General features: G+C 49.5%; 1 protein-coding gene across 10 annotated transcripts in view; it reads right to left on the reverse strand.

The window, feature by feature from the left end:
• Positions 1-20,000, reverse strand: part of dennd5b (DENN/MADD domain containing 5B) — a 64,268-nt gene that overhangs the window by 17,941 nt on the left and 26,327 nt on the right. For all 10 annotated transcript variants that reach the window (XM_031583128.2, XM_031583126.2, XM_031583127.2 and 7 more), the window contains 5 exons: positions 16,677-16,786; positions 11,830-12,592; positions 7,093-7,280; positions 1,855-2,508; positions 523-754 (listed from right to left, as the gene is read on the reverse strand). In XM_031583128.2, the coding sequence (XP_031438988.1) occupies positions 523-754; positions 1,855-2,508; positions 7,093-7,280; positions 11,830-12,592; positions 16,677-16,786 (1,947 nt within the window). The remainder of the gene's footprint in view (positions 1-522; positions 755-1,854; positions 2,509-7,092; positions 7,281-11,829; positions 12,593-16,676; positions 16,787-20,000) is intronic.

The following is a 20,000-nucleotide window of genomic DNA, read 5'->3' on the forward strand; positions in this document are numbered from 1 at the left end:
ATTATCAGAGCATCCTGGAGCAGTCTGGCCTTTTGTCTGTTTGGGTGTGGGTGTGACGCAAGCCAAGCAACATTCATTTCGCCTCATCACTCAGCTAACCTTCTCCAAGTCCAGCAGCCTCCTCTGTCTACGCCTCCGCACCTACTGACACATATTCTATGCACAAGGCACCTGATACTGACAAACAAACATGCATACAATTCCCATAATCCTCTGAATCACCTGATACTGACAACAAACATGCATACAATTCCCATAATCCTGTGGATCACCTGATACTGACAACAAACATGCATACAATTCCCATAATCCTATGAAATCACCTGATACTGTACAAACATGCCTACAATTCCCATAATCCTATGATTCACCTGATACTGTACAAACATGCATACAATTCCCATAATCCTATGATTCACCTCTATTCGGCAGAATGCCATTCACTTGCACACTACACATCTTTCAGGTCATCATGTAGACTCAAAGGCAGAGGGATTTGAGAGCTGAACGTGTGGGGCTCACCTGACTCCTCCAGTATGGTGCACCTCTGGTAGCAGGAGGAGCGGAGGCTGGGGGCACGCACGTTGAAGAGGCGGGCCTTCTCGATGCGTCCGTCAAAGACGCGCAGGTTCAGCTCCTTGTCCTCCCACTGGGACATGATCTTGTTGTCGATGAAGGTGGCGAACATCTGCGTCTCGATGAAATGAGACAGAAATGGCAGGTAGGGCTCTGGTTGGTCCGACAGGAAGGAAGCCTGAGGGGAAGAACACACACACACACACACACACACACACACACACACACACACAATAAAACATGTCAGGATTCAGCACTGAACCACACAGTATCCATAGTATCCATACACTTTGCAATATTATGTTTTGTGATACTGTGTAGATTTCTAATGAATAGTTTACATGCAAAATATTTGTGACAGACAGTGGTTCATTTTGTGTTGTGTTTAAATTCTCAGATCGCCAAATAGCAGTCTTGTTCTGATTGATTTCAAAAAGTAGACTTTTTTTAAACAGATTTTATGCATACAGTGGTGTGTTCTTTATACTATGAATTTTCGTGAAAATAGAAAAAGATATTCCAATACAGTGAATCATATCACCATCTTAATACGTTATCATTGGCCAGATTGCCAGTACACAGCCCTAGTCCTGAACGAACGAACACAGTTGTCCCTGCCATAAATAAACCCAATTTCACACAACCTCAACAATTTGGCACGATCAGAGAACTAATTTCCTGTGCCCCTGAGAGCGGACAGTGTCTCCCCTGCCTGTCGCCAGCTCTTCAACATGAAACCCGTCCCTGTGGACTCATCTGGGAGCGGTTGGCTTTGCAATGATTCTTACTAGATGAGAAATCCATGTTCAATACTTGGATTCAAAATAAAGCACTTTCTGAGCTGCTTCTGTCTAAGTGGGGTCAACTAAACGTGGTGTTTGAGCGATTCTGTAAAAGTCTCTCTCCTGTCTGCTGAGCATCCCGCCCTCAAAAGCAGACAATCATTCTCTAAAGAAGATGAGTGTATCTATGGCAACCCCATTTATCTTTAAAGAACAACTTCTTCTTTGCCTGAGGAGTGGACTAGCCTGCAGCTGCCCCCGGTGTCTGTGGGATCGATTCAGACAAGGCCAGAGAGGAGAACAGAAGAGAAGAAGTGAGAACACTCAATGTCTCTTTGCAAGGGAACAACATCACATGTCTGTATGTCTGTATGTCTGTGTGTGTGTGTGTGTGTGTGTGTCTGTGTGTGTGTGTGTGTGTGTGTGTGTGTGTGTGTCTCTGTGTGTGTGTGTGTGTGTGTGTGTGTGTGTGTTTCTGTGTGTGTGTGTGTCTCACCTTGTCAAAGTTGTGCATCTGCTCGCGGTTGGTCAGCCAGGACTCCAGGTCCGGTGCGCTCTGGATGACGAAGGCCTCGTAATCGGCGAACATGGTGGCGAAGCGGCTGGCGAACACCTCCCTCAGCTGCACGTTCACCTTGGCGCACCGCAGCTCCTGCTCGTCCTCCGCCGACCTCCGCCCGGAGCCGCCGCCGCCGCCGCCGCCCCCCGTCTCCCCGTCCGCCTCCACGTCCCTCACCCTCCCCCTCAGGGCCTCCAGGCGGCCCACCGTCACCCCCGTGCGCTTGGCCAGAGCCTGCAGGCGCTCCAGGGTGGGGTTGCCCTGGAGGAGCTCCAGCACGGCCATGTCCTCGCGGCCCAGGTTCCCGTTCCTGCTGTCGTCCACCAGCTCCTTCAGCACGGCGGTCTTCCGCCCCACGCTGGGGCTGCTGGAGGTCCGGGTGGTGGTGGTGGAGGTGGTGGAGGAGGTGGTGGTGGTGGTTGTGCTGGGGGTGATGGGGGCGATGGGGGAGTTGCTGCCCTCAGGTGAAAGGCCGAAGCGCAGCATCACGTCCGTGAGCTCCTGGATCAACTCGGGCTTGTTGGGGAACTGGGGGAAGTCCTCAGGGAGCTCAATGGTGTGGTTGTCGATGTCCACAAAGCACAGGTTTGCCTGGAGGGAAAGCAAATGGAGGTGATAAATATGCATATATGTGTGTGTGTGTGTGTGTGTGTGTGTGTGTGTTTGCATTTAACTAAATGTGTGGTATATACACTGTAGATTCTATTATGGAGGGTGAACAAAAACCGTAAAAGGTATCACCGAATTAATATTCATATGGCACAAATGCCATTACAAGGGCACATTACAACTAGAAAATGCATTTCCTGAAGGAAATACCAGTGCATGAAATGCAAAAGTTAAGAAAGGAAGAAGAAAAGAAAGAAGAGTAAAAGAAGGAAAGAAGAAAAGAAAGAAGGGAAAGAAGAAAAGAAAAGAAGAAAAGAAAGAAGAGTGGAAGAAGGGAAGAAGAGTGGAAGAAGGAGAAGAGAGAATGAAGAGGGAAAATATTGAAAGGAGAGAAAATGGAGTGAAGCAGAGAGATGGAGTGTGAGAGAAAGTAGAGTGAGAGGGATAGAGAGAAAGATGGAGAGAAAAAAAAGTAGAGTATGGAAGGTGTCTCTTAATATTCCTAGTTATACAGTTGAGTGGAGAGGGACAGAGAGAAGAGGAGCCTTGGAACCTTGGCGCAGGTGTCAGTGAAGCACAGGTGCAAGCCAGTTTAATGACCCTATTATGATGTCATCATGGCCCAATGTAAGTCAATGGGAAAATTTTTAGTAGTTTTTCTTTAATATCTTAAAAAGTATTAAGTTTAGAAAAATGCAGAGCACAGGTGTCCTTAATAAGACCTACGCGACACAGTTTGAACGAAGTTTCTACGTTTAAGTGGTTCGAGCTGAATTAAGCGCAGAAAAATGTAAAAAGAACTAGAAAATGCATTTCCTGAAGGAAATACCAGTGCATGAAATGCAAAAGTTAAGAAAGGAAGAAGAATAGAAAGAAGAGTGAAGAAGGGAAAGAAGAAAAGAAAGAAGAGTGAACAAGAGTGGCTAAACATAAAGACAGTAAAGAGAGAGTGAAGAGGGAAAATACTGAAAGAAGGAGAGAAAATGGAGTGAAGCAGAGATGGAATGTGAGAGAAAGTAGAGTGAGAGGGATAGAGAGAAAGATGGAGAGAAAAAAAGTAGAGTATGGAAGGTGTCTCTTAATATCCCTAGTTATACAGTTGAATGGAGAGGGACAGAGAGAAGAGGAGCCTTGGAACCTTGGCGCAGGTGTCAGTGAAGCACAGGTGCAAGCCAGTTGAATGACCCTATTATGATGTCATCATGGCCCAATGTAAGTCAATGGGAAAATTTGTATTAGTTTTTCTTTAATATCTTAAAAAGTATAAAGTTCAGAAAAATGAAAAATACATAGCATAAGTGTCCTTTACAAGGAGTTTCTAGCGGTTCGAGCTGAATTAAACGCAGAAGTCGGTACAAAGAAGAAGAAGAAGAAGAAGAAGAAGAAGAAGAAGAAGAAGAAGAAGAAGAAGAAGAAGAAGAAGAAGAAGAAGAAGAAGAAGAAGAAGAAGAAGAAGAAGAAGAAGAAGAAGAAGAAGAAGAAGAAGAAGAAGAAGAAGAAGAAGAAGAAGAAGAAGAAGAAGAAGAAGAAGAAGAAGAAGAAGAAGAAGAAGAAGAAGAAGAAGAAGAAGAAGAAGAAGAAGAAGAAGAAGAAACGAAGTAATAACAATACAGGGCATTTCACGCACAAAGGCTAATCTGAATGTTAGCCCAGACACCTCTGGACTCCTGCTGGATTTGCATCCCGGAAATCCACGCCACTGACCTACAAATTCCAGCCGCTCTCTTCCCTATGGCTTGTGTTTGGGGTGGAAATAATCTGATGATACACTGAAGCATTAAATGGAGCCAAAAGCAGGTGAATTGGAACAGACAGGGCTCAGTTGTGTGTGTGTGTGTGTGTGTGTGTGTGTGTGTGTGTGTGTGTGTGTGTGTGGGACTGTGAACTAATGCTGGGTTTGTCCTGAGGCTGCTGTGTGGCTTCACGTTGCCTGAAGACTCACTGTAAGGTTCACTCAAGCATAGGGGCTCTGCTGCTCACGCTGCCAGTGCACAGTAATGCCAAGCTGTCATACTCTCAGCGCCTCAACTCACCTACACACCGCTGCTGCTTAAAAGGTGTTTTCTGTGGTGTGTGTGTGTGTGTGTGTGTGTGTGTGTGTATGTATGTGTGTCTGGTGTGTGTGTGTGTGTGTGTGTGTGTCTGTATATATGTGTGTCTGGGGGGTGTGTGTGTGTGTGTGTGTGTGTGTGGGTGTGTGTCTCTGTATGTATGTGTGTCTGGGGTGTGTGTGTGTGTGTGTGTGTGTGTGTGTGTGTGTCTGTATGTATGTGTGTCTGGGGTGTGTGTGTGTGTGTGTATAAAAAGGAGCCGTTTTATGCAGACATGTCTGCATGTGAAATACACTGGAGGCCAGTAGCAGGAACAGTTGACAGGAATTTGATGCATGCTGTGTTATTTGAGTGAGTGTTTGTGTGCGTGTGTCTGAATGTCTGTGTGTCTGGTGTGTGTCTGGTGTGTGTGTGTGTGTGTGTGTGTTTGACCTCGCAGCTCAGCAGGCCTGTCAGCTCTGAAGTGTGAGACATGTACATGTCAGCAGCACCAGTGAGCTGTGAGGAGTGAGGAGTGAGGCGTGAGGAGTGAGGCGTGAGGAGTGAGCGGTGGGGAGCATGGACATGTTCAGCCCTCCAGCCTGTCTGCTAATCCAACAGCAGGGGTCTGCAGAAGGGTGGTTGGGGACCGGTCCCACGTTCCTCCTCCAGCTCATTCCTCCCGACACCATCTCATCTCATCTCATCCCCTCTGCCCCACATCAGCTCCTCACCTCTGGCCCCGACCTTGGCCCGTGGCTGCTGCAGCCCCCGCAACACAGCTGAGAGCAGGAACAGCCCCAAGGGTGTGAGAAGAGGAAGCTATTTCAGCCAAGTCAGCGCTCTGGGGGCCTCTGTGTGTGTGTGTGTGTGTGTGTGTGTGTGTGTGTGTGTGTGTGTGTGTGTGTGGCTGCTGCCCAAGCCCTCCTTGTTCCAGTGCTGACCTTGCGTGCAAGCTCTGACCTGTGCTTAGAGGCAACACAGTTTCAACAGTCCTTCTTTCCCCCTTTACTCTCACTCTCTATCGCTCACTTCCCTGAAATTTCTGTCTCTCTCTTTTTTTCTCTCTCTCTCCCCCCCTCCCTCCCTCCCTCTCTCTCTCTCTCTCATCTGCTGGAACTGGGCTGAAATCCGAGTCATGTGCGGAGGCCCGTGAGTGGCTCATCTGCAGTCACAGAGCACAGATCTGCTGTGACACGGCCAGCCGAGGGGACGCAGACTCCGGCGAATCGGAGCGCAGGAGACGCGGTCATCTCAGGCATGTTAAAACAAGCCATTGAGTCATGTTTTGTTTGGGAGGGCAGTGATTTATTTTCGTCCAAAAGCCTTGGCTCAGTCACTCTGCACAGAACTCTGGAGGCATGCAGACACACGGGCCTGAAGGATTCTGAGCAAAATTAGTTGGGAAAATGTGCCACTGTGAGATGTTAAAATGTGTATAAATGGGTCTTAAAAACACTTATTCTGTAGTCAAATATTTCCATAATTTCACTGCTTTGACACAGCATACTGTGGAGCAGGCGTTTGGCATGTGGGGACTTTCTGTGGGGGGGATGTGGAGGGACAGAGAGGGTTTCTGTGGGGGGGATGAGGAGGGTTTCTGTGGGGGGGATGTGGAGGGAGAGAGAGGGTTTCTGTGGGGGGGAAGAGGAGGGACGGAGAGGGTTTCTGTGGGGGGGGATGAGGAGGGAGAGAGAGGGTTTCTGTGGGGGGGGATGAGGAGGGTTTCTGTGGGGGGGATGTGGAGGGTTTCTGTGGGGGGGAAGAGGAGGGACGGAGAGGGTTTCTGTGAGAGAGGGAGAGAGGGGGACAGAGAGGGTGTCAAATTGGATTTAGACTCGGGGTGCCAAGAGAGGCTCTCAGGAACTCCTCTTGTTCTGCCCCTGCAGATTATTAGAATTCATGCGGTTGGGGGGGGATTAGCCGGCCCATGGAGAGCAGCGTGTCGGAGAGAGCTGTCCGGAAGCAACGGCTTGTTAGGCTTATCCCTGCCAGCGCAGCCGAGGTGCCGGGGGTTCAGCCGGGGGTGTGTGTGTGTGTTTCAGGGGAACGCTGGTGCTGGACAGATGATGTTATGCGGAACATCAGGGGGAAGCTGTCCACTCATTTTGAAACGGAACAGGCACAACATAAGCCTAACATGATCCTATTCACTGCAGACAGAAGTGATGAGTAAAATTGGCTATACACCATCTCTACCATGAAAGACCGCTTGATTGCAGTGTGTGTGTGTGTGTGTGTGTGTGTATGTGTGTGTGTATATGTGTGTGTTATGGGTGTTTGGATGAGAGTGCACGTCCACCATGGATATGAAATAAAGAGGGAATGTGACCAAGCCATGGAAAGAGGGGAACAAAGGAAGCACACCATGTAGAAGAGAAACGTGGAGAAGGAGAGCGGAGGGAGAACAGAGAGATGAGCCAGAGGAGGAGAGGACCAGAGAGGACCAGAGAAGGAGAGCGGAGGGAGAACAGAGAGATGAGCCAGAGGAGGAGAGGACAGAGAGGACCAGAGAGGACCAGAGAGATGACCGTACCTCCTGAGGAAGCTCCAGCTTGGAGCGGTCGGCGCCGTCTTTGGACTGGAGGCCCATGAGGTAGGGCACGGGGGCATCCAGGAAGTGCAGCAGCGAAGCGGGCAGGATGGGCACGTACACGTGCTGCCACTGGAAGGGGAAGAGCAGCGTGGTGATGCTCTCCGCCACCACCATCAGACGCTGGTAATCTACACAGGGGGAGAGAGAGGAGACATGATGGTAACTGTGACAGACACACACACACACACACACACACACACACACACACACACACACACACACACACACCTCCACGCATCATGGTCTCAGCCCTCGGGGAAACTAATACATTTCTGGTGTTTTGATTCCACTTTCATTCCATTCTGCTTCTCTGTATTGCCTGTCCATACTGCGGCTTTCAAAATGCATTACATTCCATCAATGTTCCCAGTGGAATCACTATTGTCATATTACTGTGTCGTTGTGTGTGTGTGTGTGTGTGTGTGTGTGTGTGTGTGTGTGTGTGTGTGTGTGTGTGTGTGTGGGTGTGTGTGTGTGTGTGTGTGTGTGTGAGTGAGAGAGAGAGGGGGGAGAGGTGGGTTGATCGGGTGTGTGACATGATCAGGTCTTTCTCTGTCCCCATGAGTAGATTTAGGACAGATTGAACAAGATGAGAATCCTTGCTTCAGTTATTCCATTTTCAATCCTGGGGAACACATTTCTGTGGCTGGCTCTGGCTGTGCTGCTGGCAAACTGACTTGCTAATCTTTAAATCAAAAATGCATTGTGTTTTTCAAGGCCACCTGCACTGCAGACAATGCAGAAGCAATTCATTGTATGGTTGGACACTGTGCTGCTATGTGTGTGTGTGTGTGTGTGTGTGTGTGTGTGTGTGTCCTCAGGGAAACTAATACGTTTCTGGTGTTTTGATTCCACTTTCTGTGTGTGTGTGTGTGTGTGTGTGTGTGTGTGTGTGTCTGTGTGTGTGTCTGTGTGTGTGTGTGTCTGTGTGTGCGTGCGTGAGTGTGCGCGCGTGAGTGTGCGCGCCTGAGTGTGTGCGCGCGTGAGTGTGTGCGCGCGTGAGTGTGTGCGCGCGTGTGTGTGTGAGTGTGTGTGTGTGTGTGTGTGCGCGCTCTCTGTCAAGCAGGTTAAAAGACTTTAGAGGAATAGGTCCACCCTCCTTCAGATACATTAGCTAAGCGCTAGCTCCAAATCCCCCTGTTGTTCCTCGGCTCCATCAGAGGCCCCCGGTCCATTCACCAGTCTCCCCATTAGGCACTGTTAGCATCCCTCATACTTCATTCCACAGGCAGGCAGCCACCCAACAAGTCATTGCTAACCACCGCTCTCCGCCGCAGAATTAATGGAGGCAATATGTCTTAAACAGGAGGGGGCAGAGCTGCGTTAATCACAGCTCCATCTACCAGACAGACAGACAGACGTGATGGGACTGCTCCAGAGAGTACGTGTGAGGGAGAGTGTGAGAGCAAGTGAGTGTGTGTGAGAAAGAGAGAAAGAGAGAGAGAGAGAGTGAGAGTGTGAGAGAGTGAGCAAGAGAGAGAGTATGAGAGCAAGTGTGTGTGTGTGTGTGTGTGTGTGTGAGAAAGGGAGAGTGAGTGAGAGTGTGAGAGAGTGAGCAGGAGCATGAGAGAGCGAGTTAGAGAGCGTGTGTGTGTGTGTGTGTGTGTATGTGTATGTGTGTGTGTGTGTGTGATATTTCAGTATTCACTGGTATGTTACAGGGTGTCCCATTGTCTGTGTTGAAGGGAGTCTTTATGGCCAACCCTCTGAATAGAATGAGTAATGGGCCAGAGAGAAGAGAAGAGAAGAGGGTGAGGGCATCTTTAGAGGGAGAGAGAGAAGAGGGGGATAGATGAAGAAGAGGGAAGAGTGGGTCACAGAGAGGGGGTCACTCCCTGACAGCTGACTGAGGTCAAGACAAGTCCACAGAGAGAGGAGGAAGAGAGAGAGAGAAAGAAAGAGAGAGAGAGTGACAGAGAGAGAGAGAGATAAAGAAAGAGAGAGGCACCACAGCACACAGACTTTAGTGACCCAGAGAGAGAGAGGCAAATAAAGTAACAGGAAGGAATGAATGACAAACGCAAAGAACGAGAAGGAGAAACAGACTGTAAAGGGGAGGAATAAGGAAGAAAAGACCTTGTGGAACTTCTGACAAAACCCCACAGAAACACGGCCATTCTAGCACTGCCAAAGATAGGGCCACACACACACGCACTGACACACTGCAACAACAGAAGACTCCGAACCACACACACACACACACACACACACACAACTACCCAACACACACACACATCAATCAGCACAACAGCTCTAGCGCTTAAAGACATATTGTCCATGGAGCCTACGACTATGCCTCTAATCCTCTGACCGAGGCACGTAGGCTGATCTCCCATGGAGGCCAGTGCCTCACCTCCCAGCAGTCTGGAGGTATAATTATAGCGCGATAACGTCTGCTTTCGGAGGCATTGTGTAGAAGTCACAGTGGCTCTGTGGGGTTCATTAGCAGATGGGCTGGGCTGGGCCGGGGCTGGTTTTAGGCTGCGTTTGCATCTCTGTCTGCATTGAGATGTAATATTCATGAAGCTCGCCTGATAGAGCAGCCGCCTCCTCCTCCAACACCACCACCACCACCACCACCAACACAGCAGCATTCAACTTCAAAGGCACCGCAAAGGAGCATGGGAAATGGGAGGGAAAGGAGGTAAACACTGTGGAGAAGAGGAGACCCAGTTTGATCCGCACTGCCCGTCAGACAAACTCCTTGCGGGGGCCGCTGCATATATAATGCCACGACCCTCACTTTCTAAAGACACATTATGAATTATACAGGTTGAGTGGCTGCAGTGTGTTATGACTGCGCACAAATGTGCCCGGAGGGGGCCCGGCGCACCGTCCTCTGAAGATGGTGCAGATCTTTCACCATTACCCTTAAGAAACTCTAATGCAAATGACCGCATTCAAATTTGACTTGGACTAATCCTCTGGGGATCTTGTTTTTTTTTTTGTTTTTTTCTCTCTCAGTCAAGCGTCCTCTCGCCCGAGAGTGGAGCGTCTGAAGTGAGAGTGAAACTATGATTCAGCGGATGCACAGATACCCATCTGCTCTGACTCAGGAAAAAACAAGCCTGCAGGGGAAACTCCGTCACTTGAGCAGAGAGAGCAGAGAGAGCGGAGAGAGAGCGGAGAGAGAGCCATCAGTCAAGGTGCTCACGATGTATTTCACAGCTGTCTTCGGCCTGGGCCATGCCCTTTCCATCAGTACTTTTAGAAGTCCCTACAATGGGCCAGGACAAGACAGCCATACATACATCATCATCTCCCTCTAGGGCAAAACCAATATGGAGCCCCAGACGCTAAACTCTTGTAAGCCTCGATGTAAAAAAAAAAAAAAAAAAAGAATCTGATTGATTAGAGTGAATTAAAACCCTATGCGCTCGCAATTACAACAACAGTGCATCGCACAAGGCATCACGAAGCAGGCAGATAAAAAAAAAAAGAAAAAAAAAAGCTTTCCATCAAGTGCACGGAGCCATGGTGATTTCAATCACGCACACATGAGCGAAGAGAGCCCGCAGTCAGAGAGGATGACAGTTAGACTGATGATGAAAGCTAAAGTTTTTTCACCAGTGAGTTTTAAAACACCGTCTTAAAACTGTTTGCATTTGAAGTTTGACTACAGACAGGAAGTGGAGAGCTGACCCTGAGTGCCAGTGAAGTGCAGGCACATGGGTGGATGTCCTCCTTCTGTGGCCTGTGCCGACTGAACACCAAGCTTGTACGTCACTCGTCCTAATAGGGCCGCATTCACCATGGATAATTCATCACAGGCCATTACTGGAGGCCATTACTAAAATTACACTCAGATCTCTGACAGGTTAGACCAATCCAATCTGAAACTCATCAAGGCCCTTTGAACCAGCCATCTATCACAGCCGCCCCTCTTTCACAAAGCATCTATCTCTTCCACAGTCGCCTCTCCATCCTCAGTGGGACCTCCAGCTCCAGCTCCATGCTCCAGCTCCAGACTATATCTTCCATGAAGGATGGACCTGGGTCATCATCTCAACACCACTGCAGTTCACTCTGACTCACGGACTAAACCTGTGTCATCATCTCACAACACCACTGGGGCTTCCTGTCTTCTTCTAACACCGGCTGTTGATCTGTGCACAAGCCAGAGCAGCATCTCTATGCATGGCTTACTCCCACACACACTCAACCTTCTTCACACACACACTCAACCTTCTAAACAGACACACTTAATCATCTACACACACTCAACCTTCTACACACACACACTCAACCTTCTAAACACACACACACACACACTCACAACCTTCTACACACACACACACACACACACACACACACACACAGCCTTCTACACACACACACACACACACACACACACACAAACTCAACCTTCTACACACACACACACACTCAACCTTCTACACACACACACACTCAACCTTCAACACACACACACACTCAACCTTCAACTCAATGCTACGTTTATTTCCTGTTCTAAGCCTGAGAGAGTAGCAGGGATATGCTTGTAAGTATGTACTCATTCGCATCCTCATTCCCATCCAAACCCAGAGAAAAGGCCAGAGTGAGTGTGTGTGTGAGTGAGTGAGTGAGTGAGTGAGTGAGTGAGTGAGTGAGTGAGTGAGTGAGTGAGTGAGTGAGTGAGTGAGTGTGTGAGTGTGTGAGTGTGTGAGTGAGTCTTACCCTGTGAGTAGAGCAGGATCTGCATCTCCAGGAGCACGCAGGTGAACAGCTGCACCACGTTCTCCACGCCCAGCAGCTGGAAGGCGTCGCCCAGGGGGAAGTCGGCCAATGGCAGCTCGGCGAGGCCGGGCCGCTGGCACACGATGGGCTCGTAGACGCCGTGGAACTTGAGCGAGCGGCCGGGCGACGGCAGCGGCACCTCGTACAGCACGTTGTGCACGTAGCTCTCCAGGGGCAGCGGCGGCGGCTGCCGGGCGCTGACGGCGCGGTGCATCTGCGCCAGGAAGCGCCGGCACGCGTGCATGAAGGGCATGGGCGTGATCAGGCACATCGCCTTGGAGACGTAGAGGGTGTCGCGCGAGGCGTCGTAGGCGGTGCCCCCCGAGCAGCACGTCGTGCCACACGGGCGAACCCCGCCCGGCGGCTGCTGCTGCTGCTGCTGCTGCGACGGGGATGGCGCCGAGGACGAGGAGCTGTCGGCCTCGTCCACGCTGCTGGCCAACGAGTCCATGCTGGATGAAGACGAGGAGGAGGAGGAGGAGGATGAGGAGGAGGGGCACGGGGTGGTGGCGTGCTCGGCGTGGTGCATCTGGTGCAAGGTCTGCATGGCGGCGCAGATCTGCGGGCTGGTCACCTCCTCGAAGAAGGTGTGCACGAAGCCGTAGGTGCGGGAGCCGTCCTCCCGCGTGATCAGGAAGGAGTGGAACTCGGGGTCCCGCTGATCTCGCTGCGTCCGGAAGGACAGACCCTTGGGCATGCACAGCTGCAGAGAGAAAGGAAAGAGCAGGGTGTAAATTAGGATTGGTTAGAAAAAAAAAGATAATTACACCAACATGATTTTCACAGATCTCCACTGCTTATATCACACACACACACACACACACACACACACACACACACACACACACACACACACACACACACACACACACACACACACACACACACACACACACACACACACACACACACACACACACACACACACACACACACACACACACACACACAAAGGCCATAAATAAAAGTGGCTTATTATGTTGATTATGTTTATTTGACAGCCTGGGCAGTGTAATCAGCCAGACTCAACTGCCACAGCCCCCTGGGACCACACAAACACATTCGATTTGATTAGTGCAAGTCCAACTGAGATGAAAAACTGGCTCTATAATCATTCTCTATGAGCATCTTCAAACACATTTTCTGTGCCTAAGTTGGAGCACTTGGCTCTCCGATCAAATTTAGACACGAATCTCTCCTCTAAGAGAATGAATGCGGCTCTTTTTCTCTTTCCTAACTTGTATTTGACCCACTTTAAGAGCCCTCCGTCACAGTGCGTGCGTTATCAGAAGAAGGAGGAGAAGGAGGAGAAGACCAGAGGGGCTGCAGAGGAAAGTGCACATTCCATGAAATGTGCAGAAAGAGGCAGGATGGGAGACACAGACAGGATGGGAGACAGAGAGACAGACAGGATGGGAGACAGAGAGACAGACAGGGTGGGATACAGAGAGAGACAGACAGGATGGGATACAGAGAGAGACAGACAGGGTGGGAGACAGAGACAGACAGGATGGGATACAGAGAGACAGACAGGGTGGGATACAGACAGACAGACAGGATGGGAGACAGAGAGAGACAGGATGGGAGACAGACAGGATGGGAGACAGAGACAGACAGGGTGGGAGACAGAGACAGACAGGGTGGGAGACAGAGAGACAGACAGGGAGGGAGACAGAGAGACAGACAGGGTGGGAGACAGAGACAGACAGGGTGGGAGACAGAGAGACAGACTGGGTGGGATACAGAGAGACAGACAGGATGGGAGACAGAGAGACAGACAGGGTGGGAGACAGAGACAGACAGGGTGGGAGACAGAGAGACAGACAGGGTAGGAGACAGAGAGACAGACAGGGTGGGATACAGACAGACAGGATGGGAGACAGAGAGACAGGATGGGAGACAGAGACAGACAGGGTGGGAGACAGAGAGACAGACTGGGTGGGATACAGAGAGACAGACAGGATGGGATACAGAGAGACAGACAGGATGGGAGACAGAGAGACAGACAGGATGGGATACAGAGAGACAGACAGGATGGGATACAGAGAGACAGACAGGGTGGGATACAGACAGACAGACAGGATGGGATACAGAGAGAGACAGGATGGGAGACAGACAGGATGGGAGACAGAGACAGACAGGGTGGGAGACAGAGAGACAGACAGGATGGGAGACAGAGAGAGACAGGATGGGAGACAGACAGGATGGGAGACAGAGACAGACAGGGTGGGATACAGAGAGACAGACAGGGTGGGAGACAGAGAGAGAGAGACAGGGTGGGATACAGAGAGACAGTCAGGGTGGGATACAGAGAGACAGACAGGGTGGGAGACAGAGAGAGACAGGATGGGAGACAGAGAGACAGACAGGGTGGGATAAAGAGACAGACAGGATGGGAGACAGAGAGACAGACAGGGTGGGAGACAGAAAGACAGACAGGGAGATATACCCAGAGTCCTTAATCGCCCCTCTCCAAACCAGAGTTCTAGACTGTACCAAAAATGGAGACCATTCATTTTTTTGATAAACAGGATTATCTCTCACATTCAAAACACTTGCACAGACATGCACACACGCACACGTAAACACACACGTGCACGCAAACACACACGTACACGCTCGCACACACACACACACACACACACACACGTGCAAACACACACACACACACACACACACACACACACACACACACAATTCTGACTTTTGCTCCTGTGACATTTCAACCAGTTACCATAACCAAGAATAAGAGAGCGGGCTGAGAATGATGCTACACAGAGAGAGAGAGAGCTGATGGAGGGATGGAGATGATCAGAAAGCCTAGGGAGGGAGATCTGGAGAGTGGAACGTTTGAGAGGCGACCGAGACAGAGAGAGAGAGAGAGAGAGAGAGGATTTATGAGGAGTGGAATTAGAATATAAAAAGCAATCATCACAGAGGCTTTAGCCAGGGCCCCTCAGGACTGAGCTGAACCATCACTAAGCCATTCAGCATCCGGCGCTGAGGGAGACGGAGAGCTGGGGAGAAAATGGGGGGCTGAGAAAGGAGGGCTAGTTTGCTCCCCTCTATCCTGCACTCCTCTCATCCTGTCAAACTCATACGGACCTAACCGAGTCAGGCCTGCGCCTCAGACTCCATTTGGTGGCAATAAAAAAAACCCAAAGTCTTGCTGCTGCCGCAGCTGCAGTTTAATGCACTTTTTCCTGCTTAGAAAGCTGCAGCTGCAGTTTAAATGCACTTTTTTTTCCTGCTTAGTAAAGCTGCATCTCTGCTCCTCGGAGCATCCACATCAGCTGAAAACGACCATCTATTATGGTCCGTGTGTGTGATTAGCACCAAAAAAAAAGGGCCTGACTGTGTGTTTAACCCCTTGCCTTGCCAACACCCTCCCCCCCTCCCATCATTGGACACACCAGACTGGGCAACTAGGTAGGGGTGGCCGATGACGTCATCCGCAGAGCTAGCAAGCTCAGGTTTATCGTTTGAGAGAAGGGACAGGCACAGGCACAATGTGCCGTTTCCATGCCGACGTAAGTGGAGAAGCCAAGGTGAATAATTGATTGGAGGAGCATCACTGAAGGGGAGGGATGGAAAAATGCCCTTGCATCATGTAGAGCAGGGTCAGCGGAGTCGGGTTACCAACACGCATCCTTTACCTGCCTCCAAGTGTGCAGACGATGTGTGTGTGTGTGTGTGTGTGTGTGTGTGTGTGTGTGTGTGTGTGTCAGTGTGTGTCAGTGTGTGTGTGTGTGTGTTTGTGTGTGTGTGTGTGTGTGTGTGTCAGTGCGTGTGTGTGTGTGTGTGTGTCTGTGTGTGTGTATATCATTGTTTCCAAGAGAGGTACAGAAGTGTGAGTAGGACCTAGTCTGCATTCTGCATTTATCATATGACACGAAGCAGTGCTTGTTGTTTAAGCTCTAATGACAGCGTGACAAGTGTTATTTCCTGTTGTGCAAACTAGTGCAAGAAATAGGAGCCATCACTGCAGCGCTCACCAAACCCCAGGGGGAACATCTATAGGACCAGCAGCAGGAGTCACACTCTGTGCATTACCCATAATCCCTTGAGGCAGAGCACTATATCCACACCAGAGCTCTGCTGCTGATTAGTGATGCAGTCTTATAGAAATTAGAGTCTTTCCCTGTTCTATTCCTGGGCTGATTAGTGATGCAGTCTTATAGAAATAAGAGTCTTTCCCTGTTCTCGTCCTGTGCTGTGGAATACCTTGTGCTTTTTTGTGTGGTTATATTTAGCTCCGTGCATCCCTCTGTGCTTTCCTTAAGACAGCCCTGGTGCTCCACATACTCCCCTCCCCTCCCTCCACACTCACCATGTTAACAGCATCCTGGTGCTCCACATCCCCCCCTCCACACTCACCATGTTAACAGCATCCTGGTGCTCCACATCCCCCCCTCCACACTCACCATGTTAACAGCATCCTGGTGCTCCACATACTCCACATCCCTCCTCCACACTCACCATGTTAACAGCATCCTGGTGCTCCACATACTCCACATCCCCCCCTCCACACTCACCATGTTAACAGCATCCTGGTGCTCCACATCCCCCCCTCCACACTCACCATGTTAACAGCATCCTGGTGCTCCACATCCCCCCCTCCACACTCACCATGTTAACAGCATCCTGGTGCTCCACATACTCCACATCCCCCCCTCCACACTCACCATGTTAACAGCATCCTGGTGCTCCACATACTCCACCTCCCTCCTCCACACTCACCATGTTAACAGCATCCTGGTGCTCCACATCCCCCCCTCCACACTCACCATGTTAACAGCATCCTGGTCGAATGGGTTCCACTCCACGTTTTCAGGATAGTGGGCCAACACTTTGGACTTGAATGTTCTTTTGAGCGGACTCTGATCGAGGTTCTCCCCTGTGGGTGAAGAAGGTAAAACACAGACATAGAGAGAGCCAGTTAGATCATCATCTTATTATTATTATTATTATTATTATTATTATTATTATTATTATTATTATTATTATTATTAACAACAACAACAACAACAACAACAACAACAACAACAACAATAATAATAATAATAATACTAATACCACATCACATTTCTATAGCGCATTCTCAAAGACGCTTAATGGTAGAACACAGACAGAGAGAGAGCCAGTTAGATAATCATCTTCATCATTCAAAGTCAGACAGCAGACAGCAGACAGCTTCCTGTTCGGTAAATGAGAATGTGTACAACACACAGTGAGGCCCCTTAGGTCTTATCCAACCTGAGAGGGATTACTCTGTGAGAACAACATGGGTTGATATGTGAGATTACCACACACATTTTCCTCTACGGACATAGAAATCAGCATGCATAGAGAAGAGAAAACCACTGGTTGGGGAAAGGTTAGGGGGCCGACCCGAACAAGTGGGGAGGTTTGCATGGCAACGATAAGGTCCACAATTACAGGTTGGCAGAGTGAAATTGTAACCCCATGTTCCTTCACACACACACACACACACACACACACACACACACACACACACACACACACACACAATTCCCTGTAGTTCCCACAGAAGGTTCCGGTCGGTCCCCACTGCCTCCAGCTTGGTAAACAAGCACTAGTGTGTCTGTACATGTGCCGCCTGACATGCCTGTCTGAGGATCCAGTGGCACGATCACACAGAGTGCCAGCCAGAGGCTGAGAGCCTGAGAAAGCACAGATTAGCCTCCAGTCATTAAGTAGAACTGGGAGGTCCTCTCTCTGAAGTACGTACTCTTCAGCAGCACCTAGAGATCTGACACTGTGGCTAATTCAAATCTAAATGCATTTCTCACACACACACACACACACACACACACACACACACACACACACACACACACACACACACACACACAAATATCTGCATGTTACAATTCTATAGTTTGAAGTAAAACTAAATCTAAAAGAAAAGATTTGAGCACAATCTGCATCGGAAATTCAAAGCTTCCTGCTAGTGGCTGTTGTCTCATTTCTGATGCATTTTTAATAATGTTTGTCCTTGACCACAGCGGTCAGGATGATCCCCAGGAGGTTCATGTGAGAGTGGGGTACCTGCAGGGCTTTGGGCTGCTTTAATGATGGGAGAATCATGGGAGTACCTACCATAGCCCAACCTGTGTCTGGAGTCTAAGCACTGTGATTAAATGGGGCCTTCAAACGGATTGATTTTTTTAGATCACTGGCAATCAGCGTAAGCCATGCCGGAGTTTAATACAGTTCTTGTGTCTGTTGGTGATGTGTGCAGTCGTGGTTAGGGGGTCATCTGGGGGTAGGTGGATGGGGGACAGGAGACGGTGGTGATACTAATAGGCTTAACTCAGACAAACGTGTCCCCTCCAGGTGATCAAACAAGGGGATCAATGACACTTTTAGAGCCTCTAAAGTAGTGAGGAGTGGCGGAGGCAAACACACGCGTCCCCCGTGCCCCGTGTTAAGACACCCTGCCTGGGGTCACATTCGCTGGGTTCTACTGCCTTGGTGCTTTTATCGACGGCTATAAAACCTGCACTGAGCCTATTGAGGATACGGATAAACAACGTGGATGAGAAAAAAAAAAAAAGGATATGGCTGCAATCTTATACAAATGCTCGCGCACGCACGCACGCACGCACGCACGCACGCACGCACGCACGCACGCACGCACGCACGCACGCACGCACGCACACACACACACACGGGTGAATTAATCAGTGTTTTAGGGGTAATATCTCAGATGGGCAGCATTAAAATATACTCTTAATTGTGTGCTCCATGACCACTGCAGAAAGCACAGGCCCGTCTTTGCACACAGCTGAGTGTTCAGGCCAGATCCGACTGAGGCACTGAGGCACGGCCATTAATCCCTGCTCTGACCTACATGCCCATTACAGAGACTTCCCCTCCACATAGCAGCATCAAGAAGAGTCTCATCCTAATTGGATTTCACTCTAATATGTACACTACACTTCCTGTTATTCTCATATTCATTTATGGTCCTGCTCTAGACACGTGCAGGAACCTCTTTGGGCAGATACCAAATGCTTCGATAAAGACAACCTGGGTGGAAAACAAAGACACTAGGATAGGAACACAGAGAACTACATAAGAGGGATGGAGCCATCCTCCACTGCACACACACATTTACACTGAGTGTGCAGTCAGGATCATGGCATGCAATGACCAGCAGGGCCTCAGACCAAAGACAAAGGAACCCTTAATGAACACACCAGTCCAGAAAACAGGAGAATTAAACCCAGTAAACTGAATAATGAGAATAGGAGTTAAGGAGACATGTGTTCAGGGGAAGATCATCAACAGGAGAAGAAACAGGCATAATGGAATGGATGTGGAAAAGGAAGGAAGGAAGGAGGGAAAGAGAGAGACAGACAGAAAGAGTGAAAGAGAAAAAGCCTGTCTGTCTGTCTGTCTGTCTGTCTGTCTGTCTGTCTGTCTGTCTGTCTGTCTGTCTGTCTGTCTGTCTGTCTGTCTGTCTGTCTGTCTGTCTGTCTGTCTGTCTGTCTGTCTGTCTGTCTGTCTGTCTGTCTGTCTGTCTGTCTGTCTGTCTGTCTGTCTGTCTGTCTGTGCCCACTGTAGATGGAGTGAATATTTAGATGAGAGGAGAACATGAGGGAACAGGAACAGGAACAGGTCCCGCTCCCAGCACAGGCTGCTGAGACTGACTGTCAAATGAGCTGGGGATCTGGTTACCAGTTCCACTTGGAGGTTCAGGTGTGTGTGTGTGTGTGTGTGTGTGTGTGTGTGTGTGTGGTCTACATGTATCACTGCTACCAGGCATGAATAATGCAGCTGTTCTGACCTTTGGGAAGAGATTGAAAACCACATCAGACCCACAATAGGAGAGGAATATGAGTGTGTGTGTGTGTGTGTGTGTGTGTGTGTGTGTGTGTGAGAGAGAGAATGACTCTTCTTCACACCTTTGGGTGGTCTCATTGAAAATAGTTCCTAATGGTGAGTGAAATCTGATACCAGTAGTAAGGCTTTACTTGTGGTGTGTTCTAACTTTCTATATTGATATCTAAGTGTGGTGATCTGAACTCTTGCAGGGTCTCCCTGGGAAGTGAAGTCTAGAAAAGCTGCCTGGACTCAGGTAG

This window comes from Clupea harengus, chromosome 16, assembly GCF_900700415.2.
Source record: "Clupea harengus chromosome 16, Ch_v2.0.2, whole genome shotgun sequence".
Taxonomy (NCBI): domain Eukaryota; kingdom Metazoa; phylum Chordata; class Actinopteri; order Clupeiformes; family Clupeidae; genus Clupea; species Clupea harengus.